This window comes from Branchiostoma lanceolatum, chromosome 19 (genome assembly GCF_035083965.1).
Source record: "Branchiostoma lanceolatum isolate klBraLanc5 chromosome 19, klBraLanc5.hap2, whole genome shotgun sequence".
Taxonomy (NCBI): Eukaryota; Metazoa; Chordata; class Leptocardii; order Amphioxiformes; family Branchiostomatidae; genus Branchiostoma; species Branchiostoma lanceolatum.
The window spans coordinates 10065297-10086756 of record NC_089740.1 but is presented as its reverse complement, the minus strand read 5'-3'; the positions used below and the strand labels follow the sequence as shown (position 1 = coordinate 10086756).

The 21460-nt window shown below is 41.3% G+C and overlaps 2 protein-coding genes across 2 annotated transcripts in view; one reads left to right on the top strand and one right to left on the bottom strand.

The window, feature by feature from the left end:
• LOC136425234 (ras-related protein Rab-8A-like) overlaps positions 1-21460 on the top strand; it is a 63337-nt gene that overhangs the window by 10614 nt on the left and 31263 nt on the right. The window lies entirely within an intron of this gene.
• On the bottom strand, positions 2883-19853 carry LOC136425727 (alpha-N-acetylneuraminate alpha-2,8-sialyltransferase ST8SIA3-like). Its single transcript, XM_066414663.1, has 6 exons — positions 19294-19853; positions 6032-6151; positions 5282-5429; positions 4511-4926; positions 3928-4091; positions 2883-3072 (listed from the first exon to the last, which is right to left on the bottom strand). Exons 1-6 carry the CDS (start codon positions 19458-19460, stop codon positions 2954-2956), a joined length of 1134 nt encoding a protein of 377 aa, XP_066270760.1. The 5' UTR covers positions 19461-19853; the 3' UTR covers positions 2883-2953.

Genomic DNA, 21460 nt, shown 5'->3' with positions numbered 1-21460 from the left:
CTTATCATATAATCGGATTCATACTGAGGTCCAAATTAAAAGCCAAAGTTGCCATAAGAAATCAGATGAGTTCTCCAAGCAGATGTGGGGGAGAAAGATCGTAATGTTTTCTGAATGACGTTCAGGCTTCTCTGACAGTCCCGTACCCCATTTAAGCGGATGGACAGTTAAGTAAAGGACAGAAGTCGTTAAGGCTAAACGGATGATGGCCATGTATCCTTAACCTACTCATTACGTAGATGGAATGATGTATACATGAACGTAGGTGGCGCTTCGACAGGCAGACAGGGTGTACATGGGCTCCTCGCGCGGCGTCTACAAATCGAGCCTTTGTATGTCAACTAGTGTCTTAGAGGTTATTGTATATGTATATAAATATGCCTGGACCTATTCTATGAAGTTTTCATAGGCTTTATGCCTAATTTCTTCTATATTATATCATTTTACACGTAGGGACGATATACCCTATTAGAGCCTAATCTGCAGTACCGCTCCCGGCCGTATCTAGAAAAGTGACAAAGGAGACCGTCAAATTGCTAAATTTCGGTCTTTTCGGGAATGGCGAAACGGCGAAAGACTCGCAAAGGGGTTTGGTGTTTTCAGGCATATTTGACCTTGCAACTGAGACCATGTAGAACCAAGAATTAAGATATTTTTGACACGTAGAACCAAGAATTATGATATTCTAGACATTTCGCCAAAATGCAATGCACAATGGGGCATTAGTTTATAAATTATATGTTTCCTTTTCATTTTACTAATAAACTAATGATAAGTAGAACACAACAAGATTGGCATTATTTATTATTGCAACGCAAACTTTACTTACACTCCTTTCATCTGAAGATATACAGACAACTAATCATCACCTATCATAACAATTATGAAAACCTTACCAATAAGCATATTGCATACACAAAAGATTCACGTGTTCATAAAAACTCTTCATAATTTTCTTTCATTTTATTATAGATGTTATAATGTTGTCAATACAGTTATCAGAATGTTATAAGCACCAAGAGTGCAAACATGTATTATATAAGTCTTCACATGTTAACATGTGGTCACTCTGCCGCATATTTATGGCACCTCATATATGCGTTTTTAAGTATGTTACTGATGTATTATGACTTAAAACACCGCGAAAACGTAATTTTCTCTCCTCCTCGAGATGAAATTCCCACAAAAATAGATTAATTCATAAGTAAGTAAACACCGAACTACAACAAGATTGCGCTCCTTATAAGAACTTGAACAATACAAATATCATAGAACACATGGCAACAAGAACAATATTAATCTTCATAAAATATTTCTCCATAGCTCTTAAAGGCAAAATCTCAGCAATAGCATTTTAAAGGCTGGTTTGGTAAATGACTATCATACATAGACTATCACAAATATTCGGCTATTAAAATCCCTTCTTATAAGGCAAATTGTCCGATATATCATAATCGGTAACATTAACAATCTCCTCATTCATTATATACATATGATACATTTACATAGTGTGTCACAGTGTTGAACCTGTATTCTATCCATCAATAGACGTCACAGCATACGTCACAGTGACGTCACAGCCTTCCAGCATGCCGGTTGGCTACTGTCAGATGTGTCAGAACTCGTGCATGTGTATAATCTCATAGTTGTTGTTGTTGACTTCGCGAATTTAAACTTACCATGGCAGCTTCAAAATTAAAGGTGTACTCAACTTTCCTTAGCAGCATTTTTTTAAACATATCATATCACTGTGCCCGATCGATATATGCACATATGTATGCATATATGTATGATATATATTACATCATATTGCAGCGGTATCTTTGTCAGAATGAAGTCAACTCATAAACATTTAGCTTTAAATGTAGGTTATCTGTGGTACGTTACAGACTGTGATAAAAACTAGCATGTTCAAACAAACTTATATACAATGTCTTCTTATAAAACATCATTTGTCGACTCAACACAACTGGCGTTTTCGTAATTATTTTTGTAGAAACTTCTTTGCACTTCGCATCTTCCAAGAGGCACAGTCATCACCATTGAGAAACATTTGTTCTAAGAAAAATGACTCTGATCCAATCATTATGTACATGAAAAAGAATAGATCATCAGTACGACTTCACCGCGCATGCAGTGGCAACAAGAAACGTTGTACGGTACAGGCCTCACTCTTCCTACACGTCATGCAACTTTTTGTTCAAGACATGAGGCTCTTTTTTTATGTTCGCGTTTGTAAGGTGGCAAAAAAACACGTATTCTTTAAAGCAAAGGTGAAAATAGACAATAGACGATGTTGTATAGCTAAGTACTACATCTTAAGCAGTCGATGGAACTAGATCTCATCACCACTATGTAAAGGTTTCTCTTCCTTTTCGTTAGGGGCCTTCACCTTTGACATATCACACACTATGCATCTGGCTATACCGTAAAATGTTTGTCCTGTATCTGTACCTGTATAGCCGGTATAAACGCCCTTCGGCGTAACACACCAGCTTCTGTATCTGTATTGTATAGCCGGTATAACTGCCCGTCAGCATAACGCAACATATTCTGTATCTGTATGTTGTAAAGCCGGTATGAGCGCCCTTCTGCGAAACACACCGGCTTCAGAATCTGTTAATCTACAAGCGGTCTACTGTTGTGTGCTGTCAGGCATTGAAACAGCACCAGAGAATAAATGCTGTTGTTAATCTCTAAGCTGATAAACGAATGGCAAGGAAGTATCTTTGGGCCGAGACAATATCCAATTACAACTCTTTGGCCCATGGATACTGCCTTGCCACTGGCATATCTGCTTGGAGATTAAGCTTCTATGTCTGTATTTTATAACCACCCCTTTGGCGTAATACATACATGTACGCCTGGATATATCACACAGAACGACCCGTCCCACCTACACCCTTGCAGCATGTTGTAAACCCTGATCCTGCCCGTGACGTCATGCATGACGTCAGGAAGAGCATGGCGACACTGTGAGTTTGAGAACTCCCTGCTTGTGGAGATGTTGGAGAAGGTTGAACTCTTCCGGGAGCTGGTGGGCCTGTTTCCACTTCATGGTGAAGGTAGTTCCTTAGACAACGAAGAAAGTGGACGGATTAAGAAGGTGGAAAACTACTTCAGTCAATCTACAAAAGTGGACCTGAAATTAACCTTTTAAAGTTCAGAGTTTTGGTATAGAACCTGGTTACTCCAGTCCCTTTAGTCAGTGGTGAAAGATAGCGGATGCTGTCTGAAACGTCTGACAGTTTCAAAACTGTATCTAATTGCTTGAATAACTGTCATTTGTCCTATCAAAGTTGAGTTCGTTTATTTATTCCCGTAGCCAGTAACACAGGTGTATGTGCAAGCTGTGTAAGACTGGGCTGATAGGTTTGGTCCACTCACATCGGGAAGGACGCCTATTCTTTTCGACAAGTGTGGTGAGATCTTTAAAGTGCTCGAATTGTAGCTCTCCTACAAAAATTCATCCCGAGAGGATATTCGTGACTAAAGCAGGATACTGACACCCAACTGATGCAAGTGAGGAAATTGGTGTTCAGGGCACGGGGCAACTCAAACCACAATGTCACTAAGATCCATACCTTTTTTGTTAGTAGTGATATGACAGCGGCGTGTGGTCGGGTACGACAGAGTACACTTCTGAAGTAGACTTTACTTCGTTTCCCTTTTAAAAAAGCTGTAGTCTACGAGAGAAGTAGACTACGATGTATACTTCGAAAGTTTCCCCAAATAAGTGTAAAGCTTGTCGTAGTTTCACCTTTTTTGTCGTAGTAGTGATATAACAGTGATGTGTGGTTGGGTGCGACAGGGTACACTTCTGAAGTAGACTTCGTTTCCCTTTAAAAAAGGTGTAGTCTACGAAAGAAGTGGACTTCGATGTCTGGTACGAAAGTTTTGAAAATTAAGTGTTTGTCATAGTCTCACCTTTTTTGTCGTAGTAGTGATATGACAGCGGCGTGTGGTCCGGCGCGACAGAGTACGGCCAGAAGCCGTACAGTCGGACCTCCTCGCAGAACATGGTGGCCAGCGTGTACACGATCATCCCCGTACTCAGTCTCTTCGGGGACAACCCTTTGGTTTTCCAGAAGCTGGAAAGAAAGATGACAACATTGGACTAAGGCCAAACCTCTTACTTACAATTCTCCTAGTATTCTATTTCACCATTACTGTCTTACATTCTGGCATGCTGCCATGCATATTCACAAAACTGCGGGCACACAACGGAACAAACAAACGAACACACCAGAAATTGCAACTGGTCACAACCCCCTCCAACATTAAGTATTAGTCCAACATCTCTTAGGCCATGTTGATTTGATTATATGGATGACATCCACCGGGGACCCCAAAAACTGATGCGAGCGTGAAAATAAAATAAAAGTTTGGAAGAAAAGTTACCTTCATTATGAAATCTACGTCGTCAAGAAGGGTGAACAAAACTAAACACACAGAGTATGGTAAACCAAATAATAAGGTCTACATTTAGAATAAATTATGATTGTCATACTCGCTGAAATATTTCATGACGTTCCCCGGCCAGGCTAAGTTGAGTTTGGGGTTGAACTGCCTCTCGTGCTCCAGGAAAAAGTCGGTCAAAGTTCTCGTGACCATGTTGGACCCGTGGAAAGAAAAGGCTGGAATCCATAGCACAGCGCCCCTCAACCTCCTCAGCTCGTTCAAAAACCTCGACCGATCGTAGATAGTCTGAAGGTTGCTGAAGTATTTTTCCAAGACGCTCGGGTTAAAGGTGGTGAAGTTTGTCTTGGAGCCGACGTGAGACTTGTATTTGTCGATTGGCGCGAAGTTGCAGCGGAAAACGAAGTCTGCTCGGTCGATCTCGTTCCCACAGTAGCTGTTGCTAAGGATACCCCCGCTCCCCACTACTGCGCATGTGTTGTAATGTTTGTTTTGAAATGGCGATACCTACAAAGAAACAAAGGTGTCAAGGAACTGGAAAAAAGTTGTGACGTGTATTTCAGTCCAGTGATTTATTGCGAAATGTTGGGTCTTTTGTTTACTAACAACAACTTTCGGATGGGGACGTAAAGCCGGTGGTCCCATGTATGGAGGAGCTTAAGGCATCAAACATCTGCACGTAAAAACCCCAACACATTTATCGAGAAGTATAAGGTTAACCCAGTGTACTTGACTCAAAACGTTAGCCGTGGCGAAGCCACATACATTGCACTTACAAAAGCATCATGGGCTTTGTACTATCATCAGTGGTGCAGTTCTCACAATATCTGAAAGAGGGCAGTAGTAGACCGTCTTTGCTCACCTCAGGTATGAGAGAGTAGAGACTGGCACTGATGGGGAAGACGTACTTCTGCTCAGAGTAGTCAAAGTGCATGACCTGACCTACTCTGACCTCTGACCTCACCAGGGATATGTTCCGTTCGGCGTCGACGAATTGTTCGATATCCGCTCTAGATACGGATGGAAAAAGAATTTCGATAAATCATTGTCAACCAATTTTTGCAAATAGATATAACATTAGAATATATGATCCAAGAGACAGTTATATAAAAACGAAAAAAAATAAACATGTTAGAATTTAATAGATTAAAGATGCATAAGTTCAGTAGACGACCATTTATATTTGCACAGTGCAGTATTTCTGGAAAAGTGCTTCAATTCTTAACGAAGAACACAACTCTACTTCGTTCTGTTTTCCTTTTCATGCCATCTTATCACTAGAAAGACACAGACTTGAAGAGATAACAACGTTACAGCTATTGATAAGTAATAGCTGGATGCACTATCAGGTAACAGCCATCAGTAATTCAGTACCAAGGACATTCCTTGGTTCGAGAAGTGTAGCAACCTGGTCTGATATCCATGAGATTTTAGCTATATCCTTAACGCAAATCGTTCTCTACTCGTTCACAGCGTTTTTTTTGTTTTGTATAATCGAGAAGCAATAGACCGACCCCGAAGCCACGCCCAACTCACGCACGTTCCCGCTAGATTGTGCTCTCGCGAGAGCAGGTTTCAAAATGGCGGCGGAGTATGCCTATAAAGCACAAACCTGTGTTGGTTCAAGGCCGTCTGGTTGACTGTCCAATCCAGGGTAGTGCTGACCGTGGGGACACTGATCGTGCTCACTGGAGGGAGGGGCGGGTCCATGAAGCCTAGAGCAAACTGCGACCTACAGGTGAAAAAAAGTACAATTAATACATGTAGTTTTTACTGAAAATACACTTTTCTCAAGCACAAAATATGACACGACTTTCCATATTGAACGTAGGTATGATTGTGTACATTACTTCGCCGATGAAGGTTAGACATTCGGATAGCGCCTGATTCTTTAGTGAATTTATCTAGCTGCTTGATTTATTTTTTATTACGTGATGTTCCGACATGTAACTTAATTTGGTTGGGGGGTGAAGGTGGTAGGAAGAGGGCTGGGCCCCACCATACCCAAGACACAGTGGATAACAACCCACTGCACTACGGCCTCTACATTTATTCAATGTATTGACTCTCAATTGAGGATTTGCTTTTTACTTTCATAATCACCCTTGATTTAGTCTACGATCCTTAGACTACACCGACTGTCGTGCTGAGAACATTCATCCCATAGAGCATACTACCAGCCATGCCTCTCGCTAATTCCCATATAGATTACACGAGCGCTGCCAAGTCTTCCTCAATAGCATAAATGGAAAATAATACGTTGCAACTCTTCCAAAACGCATCTCGCTTGTGAAGGTAATGAGACTAAGTGTGTAGTTAGATAGAACCTAACCATCCATGTACTTATCTTCTGATACAGCAAATCTAATGACTGTCTCTTCAGACCTTGAAAATTACTGGTATTAGCGGCGTCTCAATGGAGTATTGCAATCAGACGGCAGAAGCAGTAATTGCTTAACGGCCTAGTCACGGGAAAAGATAACACGACCCCTTAGTCCTTTTGAATTCGGGGCGGGCAGGTCGTGACTGCTGACTTCACAGAAATCTTCAGACAGTACTGTAGTTAGTTGAAAAGAGGCTACAAGCCCAGAGGTCAGTAGAAGTTGTGTAAAAGAGTGTTTGAAGTTGCGTGAACAAACGTTGGAATACCAGGAATTGGCCATGAAGGTTCTTTGTACACAACCATAAACAGTTACGTGCATTGCAGTTAATTGTTGGTTGTGTACAGAAAACGTTGATACCTACATTTGTAGTGTCTAGTGATGTGCCGACCTTAAGAAACCATTCAAGTGCAAGCAGATAAGGTGTACCTCAGTGCATAAGATTGCACTGAACCATACGTTTTTGTCTTTATATTAGAATCCAGTAGTGTATAGAAAGGTTTGTACTACATTGTATGCATGCATTGTGATGTACGCACCGTATGTATGTACATTGTATTATGATATTTCCAACGTATGCATGTATTCTAAGGTATATACCGTAACTATGTATTCATTGTGACGCAGAAGGGTGTATATTGTGCATGACATAAAGTACAGGAGATAAAATGTGGTAGAAGGAGAGGGATGTGCTTCACCTTCAAATACTATGCCAAATGCAATTAACAAAAATTAACTGCACAGGAAATGACACGCCATCATTCAGCAACTATACACAGTACGGTAATGTACTGTACAGTAATGTACTGTTATGATTATTTAGTGCAGAAACGGTTTAGTCCTTGGGGGTCTCTCCTTCAGGAGTCCTTCCAATGTCACGGTTAATACCCGTGCAGAAGGGAAATGGGGCATCGAGAGAAAAATCAGAAGCAATTTGCAGATAGGGAGTGTTGTGATTGAAATGTCAGAGCAGTAATCATAACCGTGCCACGGGAGTCCGCAAATGCCAATCACGATTCACTGACAGAGCTCATCCTCTGATACCCACCACCCTCCACCCCCTCGTGCAGACGCGTACGACGTTTATCGAGGAGCCTCGCTAATTAAGTGATAGATTAGAGAACTGCATAACAGTACAGGGATCTCTTCAATCACTATCTAGAATTAATATAAAATCGACGTACTAATAATCAACAAGCCCTGGCCTGACACACTATAGAGGGATTTTCAGAGAGCAACTGTTTTGCAGCCTAAATTTTTGCTAACATTGTTTAAAATACCGATTCCCTAACAGTCTTTCAATCTGACAACAGTGTACATTTCTCTGCATACGCAACGCAATATTCATTTTGCAGTAAACACTAAGTCTATTTGATAGTCTGTTTATGTTAATAGCTTTGAGTGGAATTTTATATTAATTTCATTTATTTGTATCACATTTTTTTACATAAAACTACGTGGTATTATCTATGTTGCCTAGCGTGCCCGTGTAATGTTGACCGCGCCGTAAGGTAAGGTATGAGATCGAACTAGAAGCGAAACGCTTGAGACGAAGCGTAATGCTTTTTTCGATAGCTGATGATTAAATGCGGCTTCGGCACTGTACGCTTTAAAGCCAAACACAGTGGGTCACCCCTAATCTTTTCAATGATAATAAATGTGTTGAGTTCTGATAAGATTTATAAATCCGGCTTTCATATGCACATATGCAAATGATGCCTCATCGACTTATTGGCTTCATGGCCCGATAGTAAAGAAAAAAATGTAAGGCCACGTCTCGTTTATTGTGTGGGTTGCCTAGGTATTCATAATGTCAAATTAGAAATCTGCCGAGTGAAGCAACGATGGGAAAAGGTCACAGAATGTTGAATCGTAGTCTGGCATTAAACAAAAGCTACATGTGAAACATACGCACCCCCTTTCCAGGGCTCTATGAAGCCCCTCCCCATATGACTAGTGTAAGGGCTTCTAGAAGCGTAAATTAGGCAGGCTAGGGTAAAACCAGATCATCTCTGCATTAAAATTGTCGACACTATTTCGTGATTCACCGTGTTGTTCCTTGCCAATTTACGAAACGTATATATATATAAGATAAGATAATTTGTACTCATTATGCATAACTTGTTGTTAGAATATTGCTTGAATCAAAAAAGTCTGCTAAGATATGACAAAGCACGTTCCCTTGCATGTACAAAATCGTCGGCCGAACACGCTCAAGCTTGTTAAGATCTAGCGGTAAATCTTCGTCTCTGCTCTTACGCCTGATGCACGTTCTTGAAGCGCGCTGGCATGGTGCTAAAATGGATCTTCTGTTTGGCTTAGTCGTCCATTTAACAGAGCTGTGTGTATGGACCACCGCGCTAGTGCTAAGCCGGGGGTAATCATCTCTGATTCAAAAGTAGTGCTCCTGTCGGCACAAGAAGAGAATATCATCAACCAGCAAGCCACAGTAAAGCACACCAATCTCTAATAATGACAGTAGCCTAGATACCTATTTTTGATTCCCATGTATTCCCATGTACTTGTTTGTCTGCAATTAGCCTTCGGGCATGAACTTGCAATAAAGTTATTATTATTAATAAAGTGCTGCTAGGTATAGGAAATACAATTGTCGTCTTTCTTTATTGTATTGAAGTGTATGTCTTTATTTCATGTGTCTAGTGGTGTGGAGTAGACAAGAAATGGAGTTCTATTCGGAACTTGTGGAGAAGAGAAGAAATTATCATCAACCAGCAAGCCACAATAAAGCACATCAATCTCTGATAAAGTGCTGCTAGGTATAAGAAATACAACTATCGTCTTTCTTTATTGTGTATGTCTTTATTTCATGTGTCTAGTGGTGTCGTTAACATCTCACGCACAACATTACCTCCATACACTGTGGCAAAAAGAAAATTTAAAAAAATGATACCCATGAAAATTAATGTCTTCTGCCGTTGAATATACTTCTAATCTCTGTTTGCTCAATAACTATATCATATCTGGGGGAACATTGATAAGAAGTTTATTGCAAGTTCATGCCCGTGGGCTAATTGCAAATACATGGTAAAAACATAGGGAAAACATACATGCGTCAGTAAACTGTGTCTGACTTTGTTGTAACAATAGGCTACTGGTACTAAATACAATTGTTGGCTATATCTAAACTAGCTGGGTTTGACTTTTTTTTCGGAAGCAGTGGAAGACGAAAAGTCCCCCTTTTTCTAGAATTTGTGGGTTCTGTGATTTCAAGAGAAAGGTAGCTTTTTGTTCATCCGTTAATGTGTAAAAGTAGGGGCATTTCGTGGTAACTTGTTTAAATAATTCGGTAATTGTTTAAATAATAACATTAATCCTGTGCAACATATTGCAAAAACATTCATAGATGGAATATGATAAGGACAATGACATTGCAGATACAGTTTATATGTGACGTGGCGATTTTGATGATGATCTTACGTGATAACGTCATGTTATCAAGATGCTGAACACATAGTTTCGTTTGTAGGAGCTATCGCTCACGCAAATCAGTGCGCATTGTAACCATAAATTTTGTTATCACAGATAAGTTACGAAATAGTCTCCTGTAAATCAATATTTACAATATTTACGACTCGAGACCGTCCAGTCTCGACATAAGCAAGCAAATCAATATTTAAGGGGGGCTATGATTTTCTGTAAGTGTATGTGTACTGTACCTATACACATTGTCCCGATTTTTATTTGGTTTTTGTTGTGCCCCATGTATGTCCATATTAGTATTTGAATTTGTAATTCACTTTGGAAAACCAATAAGGAGAAGAAAAAAAAAGTCTTCTGTGAAGCATACACGTTTATGGTAATACCCTTTTTTGCCTCATAAAGGCCTCTACAAGTGAGAGTGATATTCAGCTGATGGGACAGTTGGCGATATCGGGGATTGGTCAGGTCTCCATTCTAACAAACGGGCCGGAGATGTAATCCCGGCTCTCTCATTAGCGTGGCCGCCGTGAGCCACGAGGCTTCGCCAAACCCCTGGACTGTCAATCACTGCAATCTGTGGATACTCATTTAGATTCCCAGACGGTGCCTCCAGGTAACGAACGTTCTCAATTGCCGCCTATATTCCCTTCGATTGTTTTTCATAAATTACTAGACTTAAAAGCACCATATGTTTTTTTTTAAATTTATACACATATCTTTAACGAGTATGAGGCAAAAGCACAAATGCTTATCTAATGCCTTCTACTCGAGAACATAGATATAAAACAAGAGTAGAATACAATGACAAAATACATACATAATTTCAAAAGCACCATATGTTTTTATCTGTATCTGCATCCGTATAGTACAATGTAGATATAAATGCATTTCGGTATAACACATATAACACACCAGCTTCGCAAGCAGGCGGCGCGACAGCAGCTGATTATATTATATTGAACGACCTGTACCTGTTACAACTAACCGTTGTACATCTAGCTGCACGCGTTGTTTACAGCTATCTAGTGTGGATGTCCCTACTGCACTGGGCTACAACGAGTTCCACTCTACGATAGTTCGAGGGATATAGGAGTGTTTGAACACATCAATCATAGGTTAATAACTCGAAACCTAGAAAACGTTCTTTTGATAAGAAAAGAAAGTTAGAATTATGATATCTTTCAACTGTATGTAATCACGATAACTATAAACGTGTATGTTCATTAATAACACTTATTATTATGGTAGAACGTTATAGGGAAATGTTATCATCGGTGTCATAAGCAATTTAAACTCGGGATTCCAATTAAGTATGACCTTTAGCATTAATCGATGATTGGCCTCACAGATTCCCTCCAACGTTCGATCGCCAAAATAGATTATCGTTTGAAGTGTTTGCGATATAACGTAAATCATGTCTCGGGCAGATTAACTGCAAAAACGTCTTCGCATTTACGTCAATATCAATCATAAAGATGCGTGGAGAAAATCGTTCTGGGCTTTAATCTGTTTAACGACGCGTTCACGTTCTTCGTAGTTGGTCATACGATTTATTTATTCATTTGTTTCATCTCAATACAGCTAGGTTGCCCCTTCGACTCATAAAAGTTGATTTCCAAGAGGGCCCAGCATATACGATGTGGATGCTATAGAGTTTTTAAGCAGGCTGTGACAGGACAGGACAGGAAAAAACGCCGACAAGGACCAGCTGAGACAGCCTTTTTTCCGTTTTCGAGTAATAAAATAGCTGAATTCTTTGTTAACAGTTATGAAAAACGGATGAAATGAATCATGAAATTTTATGTTTTTTACATTTGTATTTAACATACATATAGTTTGGTCTTTTTCTTTTTTGATTTTTCTTTCAATTGCTTTTGGTTCCATCCGTACTCAATGAAGAAATGTGAATAAAATGACTAAAGTATGGTTCCTTGTCAGCTAGATTAGTCAAGTTTCAATAGTGTGGGCACAGACGACAAGTGTAGCTATACTCGACATGAAAAGCAACGATACCTTCAATGTCTGACTACCAATATCATGCAACTAATAACGTTGTCAAAGTGTGCTGAATATATTTCTAAACAATTGATGTTATCAGTTTCACAGACAATTGTATCAACTATTTCACTCGCTCCGGCGAGCTCGCTAGGAAACCTTCCAAGAATTTGCCTCTCCAATTCTTCTCCGTTAGCAAGAAACATGTGGTAACAAAAAAAGCATTTTGTTCGGCTTCCTAATTAAGACTAACGACGGCTGGGTGCTTAAGGTTCCTTGTCAGCTAGATTTGTCAAGTTGCAGTTGTGTGGGTTCATGCACGCATGCGCAGTCATGCATAGCAAGTCCACAGGAACTAAATCTTATGGAAGGCATTCCCTGCTGATTCAAAATCCAATGCAAGAGCGCGAAAATGAAACAAAATGAGCACACAAAAATATAAGAGCCTAATTTTTCAAAATAGAGACCATAAATGTTGCATAAAGAATTGAGACGACGTATCATGGCCAACGAGGCTTTTATTCCTGTACTTAAGAAGCGCAGAACTAAATACTAGTGTTTTAGTCTAGTATCACTACAACTACACTTAATGTGACCTCACTAGTGTCACTTCTGCAATTACACTCACGGCTACCACACTAGCGTCACTTCTGCAACCACTTTCAAAGCCATCACACTAGTGTCACTTTTACAACCACACTTAAGCAAGGAGGTTTTATCTGGTTAAAACCTCCTTGACTCAAGGCCACTACACTAGAAACGTCACTTCTACAACGAAATAACTTGTATGTGTTTTGTTTTTGTCAAAATCAGGCGAAAATCAATGCGCGCGCGTGTGTCATCCATAGAGTTTATTTGCGGTGGCCTAATCAACGATAAACCAAATCTGTGTCATCAGTCGCTTTCGGATTGACGCGTCAGTTCAGGAAATGCATCTCTCTAACTGTAATGATGATCCATATTGTCTGGCAGAGACGCACACATAACTATTCATGGCGACACGGAGTAAAAAGATCTATTCCATGCACATGACGTCCATTGATTTCTTCAAATCGATTACAGTAAGAGGGGGAAGGTGGACTGTAGCAATATAGGCCGATCCTGTCCATCATTATAAGCAGTCCAACCAATGATATCATGACAATTAGCGGCTCGACAAATGGGAAAGCTGCTTCAGCTGCATTTTATGTTTTTATTTGGCATCTCTCCGTTAAGACTTAGTGGGCGGGCCCAGGGCTAGCATGGGATCGTTCCGTTCAAGGCCAATTGCAAGTTGCGCATTTTCAACACCCTTTCTTGTGGACGATCAACCGGAGAAAATGTGGACTTCTTTGGTATTCTGTCTTTTACGTTTAAGACGTTTAATGCATCTTAAGATACAGCAGCGAGTTGACTTCCTGTTCTCGTATTTTCTCGCGCTGACAGCCTTTCTGAATTCACTGTTAACGGGGCTCAAAATACTGGGTGCATGTGCACTCAATATTGGAGCTGTACACCGACATGTAGTTCTTGACTGTGGGTGCAACTGATTTCTGTAGGCTATAGAATCTCATTTGAGTATCAGAAAAAGTAATAAAACCTTTGTTGCACTTTGTTTAATGTACTACTTGTTTACCATTTAGAAGTGAGCTATAGAATAGAATTAAAGATTCAAGTGATGTTTTACTGATATTCTACTTTATTTCATGTTTTGCACCCGAAAGTCTTTCTGTGCACCTGAATATTTAGGTTAGGTGCAACAGTGCATCTATTCACAAAAACGAATTTCGAGCCCTGCCGCTATTGGCGTTACTAACCACGACCCCGGCCCCCATGCAGGCCCTCTTGAGTGATTTTACCTAGTCTCTACCAGACTAACAACGCCGCCTATAGGGAGAATATTTGCCAGGGTGAAATGTGATCTTCACCGTGGACTGACTGTACTGGCTAATTATTCCCTTTTCTGCCGAATTCTACGATCCATACGACCGTAGGAAGGCCTGGTGGAGGCTAGATTTTACCGCTCCAATTCGTCACCGTGAACAGAGAATAACAATGAAATAAACTCTCACACAGTGATAAATCACACGCCTTCCTAAAAGGCTTGGGTAGGCCGTCATAAAAGCCTTAATCACGGTTTCTACGGATTTAAGGCTTTGTTGTTTCCATTATACAGTAAAGATATATGACTAGAAATTCAAGCATGCTTATCTTTATGTATTACATTACACCCTCAAACTCAACGAAAACAAATTCGTTCTTCCATTTCCTGAGATTTATTCTCAGGCGGGCTTATGAAAATGCATGGCCACTCCAGTAACCTGTCAGTGTGCATAAGGTATGTACATTACGGGTTGTAAGTCCTGTGCATTCTGCGCAGTATGTTTTACAGCAGGGGTGTATCTGGGTGTATCGCATGTAGCGATCATTCGGTTAGCTGTCAATTTGCACAGTTGCTACTTCTATTATTCTCTGTGGTACTACACGAAAATGGACGCTGCCGATTTGCACATTTCTTTTGCCGAAGAAAAAAGCAAAATTTGCAGAATTTGCAAAATAGATAGAATGATTTGCCGTGCAATATGTTCTATCGCACCGGTGTATCTAGATCTATAAGATTAAGGTGCCGAATAAGTTAAACGAACTTCGATTTGGTTCGCTGCTGATCCAATATCAATAATAGTTTAAAGATCTCACAACTCTATAAAATATTTAAATCTTCTCGTATTTTTTAACTGTACTTCACTGTTTATCCAAAAATGTGTTTTTTTGGTAACCATTACATTTGTTACAGTTTATTGATCATTTGTCATCATTGAAGACCACATGTTACTTTGCTAAATTGTTCAGGCCTGTACCTAAACCCGGCCTCTGTAACTCTGTGCCTGTATACGTACCTACACCTGACATCACGTTTCGGTACGCATCCCCACGCCTACACGTGCACACGCAACCTTGACCTGCTTCAAGTCATCTGAGGTAGAAACACGTCCGTCCGGGGAGGGAACGTGTTTCGGATAAACGATCATGGCGCGTCCCAGCAAGATCTCATCTTCTTCGTCATAACATTTACGCCTGCAAGACGCACGTCTTTGAAATGGTAACGGATCTCTCTAGAGTCCATTTCACGGACGTCACCGTGTAGGCTCGTTTAAGGTGATATTTCAAACATCAAGAAAAGCGTAGGATCGTTTTAGGTGATATTTGAAACATCATAGAAAGCGTAGGTTCGTTTAAGGTGATATTTGAAACATCATAGAGAGCGTAGGTTCGTTTAAGGTGATATTTGAAACATCAAGCCCGTAGAAAAATGTTCAAGCCGTAGAAACTGACACTGGCAGCTCTCTGTGATATCCGTGTACCGATGAATATTCAAATCACGTTGTCAATGTGATTGGCATATCGCCGACGGCATGTTAGACTTAGAGAATCACGAGTGGTGACACATGTAAACATGAACGTAGCACTAGCTAAGTTCCAAGCGAACGCTAGATCAAAGGTGTACACTATCACAGACACCAGCTGACAACAAACACCCGGAACAACGGCAAGGTTTCGCCTTATAAGCTCATGTACTTGGCAAAGCCTTGGGAAACGCTCGAGCTCGATCAAAGGTTTAGGCTGTTGACAACAAATCCCGTGTTTGAGGAGAGCCACACCTCGAGCATGTTAGGAACCAAACGCACTGAGAGCAAGGGTTAATATCGGTGTGAGTGGATCACATAAATCTGTCCGAGTGGATATGCAGCTTGCACTCTTCAGTACAAACCTGGTGTGCTACACCACGAGGTGGGGAATGCATTACAAACAAATACCGAGAAACTCCAAGATTTCTCCTTAAAAGCTCATGTAGAGCGATACGCAAACCGTCTAGTCTATTTTCAACCGTTGCTGCCAATATGTAACGTTAGGTAAGCCTTGGCCAAATGTGGCGGATCTTAGATGGTCTTACAACCCATCACAGACTCCCACAGCCCGAATGTCGGTAATTATAAACTTTGAGTTTTCTTTGACTTTGTTAGATTCTCTTCCTGCTGTAGGGCTCAATTGTCTGGTGCCGCAACGCAACGTAAGCCTCCAAAAGAGCCCATAAATTAAAGCCTGTATAAGGGAACGCCCCGGTATCTCTACGGGGCTTGGAGTGTTGTCCACCCGCCCATACCCACTTAGCTCATGCCGGGTAATTTTTACGTTGTCGGTGTCAGAAAGAGGCCTATGATTAGTAGGATGGGAACAGGCAAACACCCCTACACAAGCAGAATGTCTACCTGACTACATTAAGATATTATAGTACGTTTCAATGATTCTTATTCAACATGCCTCTTCGCTGATGACAACCGTATCATTACACTAAGGGCATACAGGTAGAGATATTACCAGACGAGTAGAAATACGTTTTGATATGTTACGTGTGAATGAAACGAATACTAGTGTAAACTTAAATTAAATTTGAAAAATGTTTGTAAAATCCTGAAGGAACCGTCTTGGATCCCAAAAGGTATGTTACCATTTCGGAATTGAAAACAGATGCTTCAGTCGGTTCTTTAATAGCTATCACTTCTTTGCCCTAGGGGAATGCAGTATTATTTTGTGTCTGTCTGTCTGTCTGTCTGTCTGTCTGTCTGTCTGTCTGACTGACTATCTGTCTATCCGTCTGCCTGTCTGTATGTCTGTTTGTCTGTCTGTCTGCCTGTCTGTATGTCTGTTTGTATGTCTGCCTGTCTGGTCCTTTGACTGGCGGTGTGTCTGTCTGACGGTTGGATTTAAATTTCCCCGTGTGATTGGCTGAGATAAAAAGCGTGGGTTGAGTAAAGCAAGTAAGACTTGAGTAACACTGCGGAGGGTTATGTTTCAGCGGGACGTTGTTTAAAATCAGTCTCAGTATAAAGTGAGACATACACCATTACAAAAGATTTGCAGCCGGACGGCAATTCACACCCTAGACGTAATCGGTATTACACAGAATCGAGTGTCTGTGTAATCTAAAAAGTAACTAAACCCTGCGAATATGATTTTGGAGGCAGAGCTCTAATGCAATGAAGACATCATAACCACACTTACATTTCCTAGGCCGATTGGTATTACGATATTATGCAATCCTTACCCTACCCTGCCCACTCAAGAAATTGGTCCTCTAATCAAGGCTAATTTTTCTTCTCTACAGGTTCCGAACAGAACTCTATCCATTGGCGCACTTCGAAGCTAGACAAAGCACAAGAAGCATAGTCTAGTCACGACACGTCATTTTCTAGGCCGATTGGCAATACAATAAGCAGGTTCACCGTTTGAATTGCGCATGCGCAGCAAAATGCATCTTTGGGTAATATATCAAAGTTGAGGGCCGATTTTATAGACATAAATAAAATATTATCATATTCATACCAAGCATGGCCTGGACAACAACTGTTCACAAGTTAGGGACCTTTTTTGACTCTTGCGCGTGCACAGTTCAAACTGTGTAGCCGCTTATTCAATCCTAAGCTTATCTCCAAGCAGATGTAAGGATCCGGCTCATTCTTGGTGTTTTTCGCATGTTTTTGCAACTTTCGTTTCCGTCTTTCGTACTCGTCAGTACTCAGCACCCATTTTTAGAGGAGGCGAGTTTTTGAATTAAATCCAATACTACTAAATAGTATTTAATGATGCAGAATCAGGCGTGAAACGCTGGGAATGAGCTGGTTCCTCACATCTACTTGGTGATTAAACCAACTCTGTTCAATTACACAAATTGGGCCGCAACTTGTTAATCGGTATCTGTAGAGCCGGTTCAATCGCTCTGCGGCGTGACACGCCAGCTTCGCAGGCACGCGGCTCGGTAGCAGCTGGTTATGTTACACTGAACGGCCTGTCACTCCTAGTCTTTGCACATCTGACTGCAACCGTTCTTTAAAGCCATCTAATGAGGATGCTCCCACAGTATTTGATGGATACGAGTTCCATTCTACTTTAGTTCTCGAAAAATACAAATGTTTGATTATCGTTTTCATATGATCTCAATCCTCCTCGGCAACAGGTGCATGCCTAGAACAGTGCTCATGAGGGAGGGAAGGCAATGGGTGATTTTCTTTTTACATGCGGCTGAAACAAATTGCACCCGACTTCTGAGGCAACCTCGGGGACGGCGTTCTTTGCCTATCCATGGTAAATAACGTTAATATTATCAAAGTTTAGGGCATGCATGGATTTGAAATGGCGTGTTATATGAACGAAACCTTTAGAGTGTAAAACCTATACTAGACCGCAGATGGTGCTTTTACGTATCGGTGTGCTGTAAACCACGGATGGCTGACCAATACCCGCTTTAAATGGGTAAAAATCAATCGCTACGACCTCGACTGTAGATGTAGTGTTAGTGTTTTATATTCAGGGTGTATTGGGGTGAAGCTTTGTTCATCTAGTCTCGTAGCAGGCCCCAATTTCTAAATATCATTAGCCTGGTTACCATACCATCGGGAGCTCCCCGGTATCTCTACGGTGCTGGGAGTGTTGTCAACCCGCACAGGCAGGATAGCACACACGGCGATAACTCAAAACCTAGGCTGACAGAAACAGGGCTATGCTTAGCGGACTGGGCCCAGTAAAGAACCCCTGAGCCGCCCCGTGGAGACTAGTGACCAGGTTAGCGTATCAAATGCTATTTTCCAGTAGTCTGGTTGTAGGGCATCTGACAGTCGCTCAGCCTAAAGCCTGCACACATTTGGCGACTTGAAATAAACAGGGGGTTAAAATGTATTTCAAAGTTCATATAAGGAATAGGCGCTTAGCTGGAAGGCTGTCAGAAACTCAGCTTAATCAGAAAACCGATATACAGTCAGAAAACAGCAAATGATAATCCAATACAAGGCGTGTGAAGAAGCTATGCTTCTTGTAGTATAATTAACACAGCCAAAAGCAAAAGTCAATGGCAGCCCAAAAGCCTGCCGTAATGCCCATGTTTATCGTGGCAATTTATGCCAGTCTTGTATAGCAGACGTTTTGTTTAGGTTTAGCATTCTGAAACCATCTGCTGTGCCGCTAGCTGTATTGTATCAGGAGCGCTTGAGACTGTGCTGAATGATATGGAAGAACGAGCACGTACCTCAGACCGGCTTGTATCATGAACATCCTCGGGCTGCGAGCGCCCGTGTACCCGGAGCGGACCCCGCGGAACTTCTCCTTGGCCACGTTGATGTGCGCCACCAGCTTGTACACGAACAGGACGGAGCCGCTCAAGATGAGGAAGAACACGACCCGAAGCTTCATCATCTTGGCTGCCGCTTTTTCTTACAATCCATCACCGCCCCCGATCGGCAGCCATCTTAAAATTCTGAAAGAATTCTTCGCACCTGGAAATTTAGTTCCTTGAGAAGAGAGGTTCTTTAAACGTGTTGGTTACATGGTGGCTTGCATCGAGATGTTTCCCTCTCAGGCGAGGCTCTACAGAATGCCGGTCTGCACCGGTGCGGATATATACCTCGGTTGCGTCACGTCCGTTACCGGTGGCAACCGCAGACGATATTTGCGCTGCTGTTCAAAGCAGCAATGTTCCTCCGCGGCAAAATATCTGACCCGTTCGAGCGACTGTTAAAGGTCTCACTTAGCACAATGTGTATTGGAGCTAGGGAGACCTGTTATCAACGTAGAGTGCATGATGAAAGACTTGATATTCCGCACTCTAGCTGGGCGTGGTGTGACCTTAAACATTATGATTATGAGTCGTGCCGAGCCTCTCTGGCGAGCGTGCCTACTAATAAATCAATGCTCACTCACAATGACTACTATACCTCAGCGTTGGTTTTCGGTGCCATATCGTACGCAAATTGTGAATTCAGAAAATGTGTTATAAATCAACAATATTCTTTCAGGTTGATATTACTAAATGTGTTGTCGTTTTGCTTTGCCTTTATAGCAGCAGTATTCCTATGTTAATGACATATTAAGTCGGGTCAATCTTAACATCCGTCAACCCATTCAAAATACATTACGCTAAGCCATGTGAACCAGTCTAATCCCTGACTCGCGTTTTAAGCACCCGTTTTATCTTATGCATCATAAGTGGTACGTGCTGTTTTGTGTTATTCTGAATTACGTCTCATGGACAGTTTTATTATTCTATCGTCACTCGATATGGTAACGGATGAAGACGCACGTACACAAACGCACAGACACGTACAGACATACACACACACAGACATGCACACACACACACACACACACACACACACACACACACACACACACACACACACACACATATAACCATGCACACACACACACACACATGTATCCTATTGCCGCTCAATGTGAACACTATGAAGACACACATACAAATGTAAAACAATAAGACGTTTTCAGTACCTCTGACAATGAGATTTTGCTTTCACCGTTGACGTTGTTGCTTTGCAGACATATACCTTAAGATATCTAATTCCTCTTCATGGTGCTGAATAGCTATCGCATCGGAAGAAACAGAGAGATACTTTGTACTGAATAACATACATTAATCAGTCATGTGAGGAAGGCCACAGTGAAAATGATAGCTTTCCTTGGTGCTGAATAACCTTCACAGAATTACTGGTGAAACAATGCTAGAACCAAATAGAGAGACACTGATGCCGAATAACCTACATCGTCATCGATCAGCCCTGCAAGTGGTGTGGAATAATCCCTGTCCTTGGTGCTGAACAACTTTCACAATAAAGCTGCTGTGTCAATCAGATAACCCGACAGAGAGAGACAAATACTTAGTAACCTACATTGATCAGTCCTTTATGTGGTGTACAAGTATATAACTGTCCTTGGTACTGAATACAATTCACAGTGACGCCACCGTGCCAATAGGAGAACCAGAGAGAGAGAGAGAGAGAGAGAGAGAGAGAGAGATAGAGAGAGAGAGAGAGAGAGAGAGACAGAGAGAGAGAGAGAGAGAGAGAGAGAGAGAGAGAGAGAGACACTAATGATGGTGTGACAACAGGACAACTACAAAAAGAAACACTGGTATCTAGTAACCTATATCAACCAGTCATTTCTGTGATGTACTAGGCCACGCCGACAATGATACCTGTCCTTGGTGCTGAATGAAATTCACACTAACACTGGTTGAACAATAGTAACCAGAGAGAGAGACACTGGTATTGAATAACCAACATTGATTCGCCTTGTATGTAGTGTGAAAGCTAAACTGAAATAACTTCTGTCCTTGATACTCAATGAAATTCACAGTAATACTGGTTAAACAATGGGAAAACCACAGAGAGAAATACTGA